This window comes from Gracilinanus agilis, chromosome 6 (genome assembly GCF_016433145.1).
Source record: "Gracilinanus agilis isolate LMUSP501 chromosome 6, AgileGrace, whole genome shotgun sequence".
NCBI classification, from domain to species: Eukaryota; Metazoa; Chordata; class Mammalia; order Didelphimorphia; family Didelphidae; genus Gracilinanus; species Gracilinanus agilis.
The window spans coordinates 288,019,794-288,023,528 of NC_058135.1; the positions used below are offsets into that span (position 1 = coordinate 288,019,794).

The 3,735-nt window shown below is 58.1% G+C and overlaps 1 protein-coding gene across 2 annotated transcripts in view; it reads right to left on the bottom strand.

The window, feature by feature from the left end:
• EHD1 (EH domain containing 1) overlaps positions 1-3,347 on the bottom strand; it is a 26,698-nt gene extending 23,351 nt beyond the window's left edge. The window contains exons 1-2 of one of the 2 annotated variants that reach the window (XM_044680484.1): positions 3,329-3,347; positions 819-1,245 (exon numbers count right to left, since the gene is read on the bottom strand). In XM_044680484.1, coding sequence (XP_044536419.1) covers positions 819-1,245; positions 3,329-3,347 — 446 coding nt within the window. Of the gene's footprint in view, positions 1-818; positions 1,363-3,328 lie in introns of those variants that run through there. The other variant, XM_044680485.1, reaches the window with a different exon arrangement.
• Positions 3,348-3,735: the final 388 nt, after the last annotated feature.

Consider the following 3,735-nt stretch of genomic DNA (forward strand, 5'->3'; position numbering starts at 1 on the left):
GAAGGAGAATGGTGGGGGTCCCTCTGCGTGCTCTCACCAGCTGCAAAGAGTTGGCCTCAGTGGGAGGGAGCTCTAAGGTTGGTTAAAGATGGGGGTTGTGTGTAGGACTTCCCCGTGCCTTCACCTAATATGGCATTCAGGGCCCATGGGACTGGGGAGGGTCCCCAAATTCCTACCTAAGGGGATGATCTCACTAAAGTAAAGTGATCTGAGGGCATGGGGGGTCCCCAAAAGTTGAGGAGCCCAGCCTGAGTGGGAAGAGGGGCTCAGGGTGTGGGTTGGGAGTGCCGAAGGGGTTTTCCCCAACCGAAGATGTTGCCCCAGTGGGTGGGGTGTCTGAGATGTGAGCCTCCAGGGCACAGAGGGGACGGTTCTCACCCAGCTGAAGGGGAGGGCAGAGGTGTCAGGAAGCATAAGAGGAGGCTCCCAAGTATTTTGCTTATTGGGGAGGGGTCTCTGGTGCCGGAAGACGGTTATGGAATGTGTTGGAAGAGGGTGGATGACCAAAGGAGGGGGAAGGGGCTGGGTCAGGGGGGCGATCCTCAGCAGTGAATGAAAGGTGGGGGGAGGAGGGTGTTCCTGAGTGGGAAAAGGGGGAAGGCGAGCAATATCCTGGGAGTCAGAGGGGGCGAGTGGGGGCAGGGTTCTCTCCCCCAGGAGTCCTAATCCAAAGAAAAAGTTCCTTTAGTACTGGGTGATCTAAGAGGGGGCACTCCCCGGGGGGGGGGGGTCTTAGTCCCGAGTGGGGCAGGTCCCTCGCTCTCGGGGGTGGGGCTGGGGTGTCGGGAGGGGTCCCACGGCCCCGCTCGCCGGCTCACCGGTTAAGGAAGGCATTGCCGAAAGCGTTGAGCTTGCGGAAGGGCCGGCGCGGGTCCACCACGAGAGCGTTGCCCGGCACCACACCCTCCGCCGAGCCGTGCATGACGGCGATGAAGGAGTCGGTGGTGGGCTCGGGCCCGATGCGCATGCCAGGGAAGTCCTGCTCGATGAGGTGCCGGATGAAGGTAGTCTTGCCCGTGCTGTACTGGCCCACGAGCAGCACCATGGGCTTGTTGTCGAAGTCGGCATCCTCGAGCGCGGGCGAGTGGAAGTCGTGGAAGCGGTAGTACTCCTCGAGCGGCAGCAGCTTCTGCGCGTACAGCTGCCGCAGCCCCTCGGCCACCGTCTGAAAGAGCTCGGGCTCCTTCTTGCGCCGCGCATCCTTGCTCACCCAGCTGAACATGGTGGCGAGGCCGGCGGCCGACGCTGCGCGGGAAACGGGGGCACGCGTCAGGCGGGAGCTGCGGTCGCCGGGCAGCTGCGGCCCCTACCGCGCCCCCACCGCAGCACGCAGGCGTACGAGAACAAACTAAGCCCTCCCCAGGCCGCCCCTACCACCGAATGAGAACGCGCCCGCCTGGTCGCGCCTTTTATAGGCGGCCTAGGTGGGGGGGCGGGACCAAGGCCTCACCCGCCCGCCACGTCCTCCCCCGCCTCCCATTGGCCCGGGCTAAGTCTCGCGACGTTGCCTTCTCCGGGCCCGAGCCGGCGAAGATGCCGAGGCAACTGGGTCGAGTTTCTTCCCCACCCCCACCCCTCGTCGCCTCTCCCGGGGCCTTAGCGGTCCGGGTTAGGAGGTGGGAGTTGAGAGGCGCGCGCGCGCGCGAGAAGGCTCCAGGCCAGAGCGAGGTTCGGGGACGGGGCTTGTGGTTTCCACGCCCTCCGTACCACGCCCCCTCGGTGGCTCTGTGGTCCTGTGGGCACGACCTCCGGACCCCAAGAGATACTGTTCAAAGGCCTCCCCGCCTAACCCCCTCACTGTGCAGTTTGGGAAACTGAGGCCGGGGAAGGGAAATGATAACCAAAGATCCGCAGCCAGAGGCCGAGGCCAACGTCCTCACAGCACAGTTAGGGAAACTGAGGCCAGAGAGGGCCACCGGGGCTACTCTGACATGTGTACTCTCCTTTGCCCTCACGACAACCAAGCATCCTGTCCAGCCCTATTTTACAGAGGAGACTGACGCCCAGAAAGGGAAGGAACTTGCCAGAGTTCTCCTGGGACTAAGTGCCTGGCTGGAACTTGAACCCAAAACCTCAGACTCCAAGCTCACCCCCACCCCCCACTCTGCTCCCTCTTTTGACAGATCCGGAGCCTAAAGCCCAGACATAGGCCCAATCTTCTCCCTTCTCTTCTTCTTACCTCCACGCCCCCCACCCTTGTCAAGCTGCTTTCTCCCTGGTGGCTGTGCCTAAGTCACTTCCCTCTGGGCCTGATTGCCCATCAATAAACCGGGAAGTACAACCCAGCAATAAAGACAACCAGGTAGCTAGGAAGACCCGAGTTCCAATTCACCCCAGACAAGTCACTTAACCTCCTCAGTAAAAAATGGGGAGGCGGGGAATGCTGCCTCTCCCAGGAGATCTGGGCTGCTTCTCACCAGAGGAAAGGTTGAATTCTGTGATCTCAAAGTCTCTTGTTGGCTCCTTCCCAGCTCTAAAGCTGATGATCCTTTTGAAGGAAGCCTCAAATTCCGGCAAAAACCCCCAAGTTGGCCCAGAGGCTTCTTCTGGACTCTCCCTCTGTCTGTCTCTCCTTGCTGTCACCTCCTCCCACCCTCCCATCTTTACCTTCTAATCTCTCCTGGCTACTGTCTTCACAAAAGAAAAGGGACCAGGGGACAACTGGGGGCTCAGTGAATAAAGAGAGCCAGGCCTGGAGACGGGAGGTCTTGGATTCAAATCTGGTCTCTGACACTTCCTAGCTGTGTGACCCTGGGCCAGTCACTTAATTCTCATTGCCTAGCCCTTCCTGATCTTCTGCCTTGGGACCCATACCTAGTAGTGATTCTAAGATAGAAAGGTCAAAATAAAAAAAAAAAAAGACAAGGGACAATCAAAGTCAGTGATACAAGTGAGGTATACAGCAGGTGCTTCATGTCTGTCTGTTGAGTCAAACTGATAAGTGAAAAGGAAAGACAGAAAAGCAGAGATGCTGGCTGAGAGTTGACTTTTTGAACCTTCTGGAACTGAGGCATTTGGGGGGAGGAAATGAAAGCAGCGGGGCAGGAGAAGCACAGACCCAACGGATGGCACACAGAAGGAACTTCAGAAGTGTTTGCTGGGTGAATGAAAGAACAAATGAATGAAGACGGTGCTTGTGTGTAAGAGGAGTCTTTACGTTTGGAGGAACTAGCTTTGGAAATTCCCCTCCACAGTGAGGGGGAAGGTGAGGGGAAGAGGTCTGGGGAAATAATCAAATTTCATGGGTGGTCCAGAAGATGAGGAAACCTCAACCACTTCTGCTTTCTGCCCTGCTCCTGGTGGGTCTCGGATATGGTGGCTTCCTTACCCGTCCCTGGTTCTTCCATTGTCCTGGTAGTCCCACCAGCATCCCCAGAAAAGCATAGCCCCACATCCGCTGCCTCTGGGGTGGGCAGCAAGGGGCAGTTGGGGCCGGGGGAGAAGCCCTAGGTATGACCTCAGAGCCCTGGGAACAGGATTGTTAGGTCAACAGAGGGGATGCTAGGCGATGGCTTCCTCTGGGGAAACAGAAGGCAGGGAAGGTTGCCCAATGGGAAGAACATGAAGCCCACCCCCAGGCCTGTTTCTGGACTAGATGCTTGGAGCAGGAGGACACACAGACAGGATTCTGAGCTCAGGGAAGAGAGAGGATCTTGGGAGAGAAGATACACTAATTCTTAGGGGGGAAATGGGGTCAGAGAAAAACCATCCCAAAGGACCACAATGAATGGCACA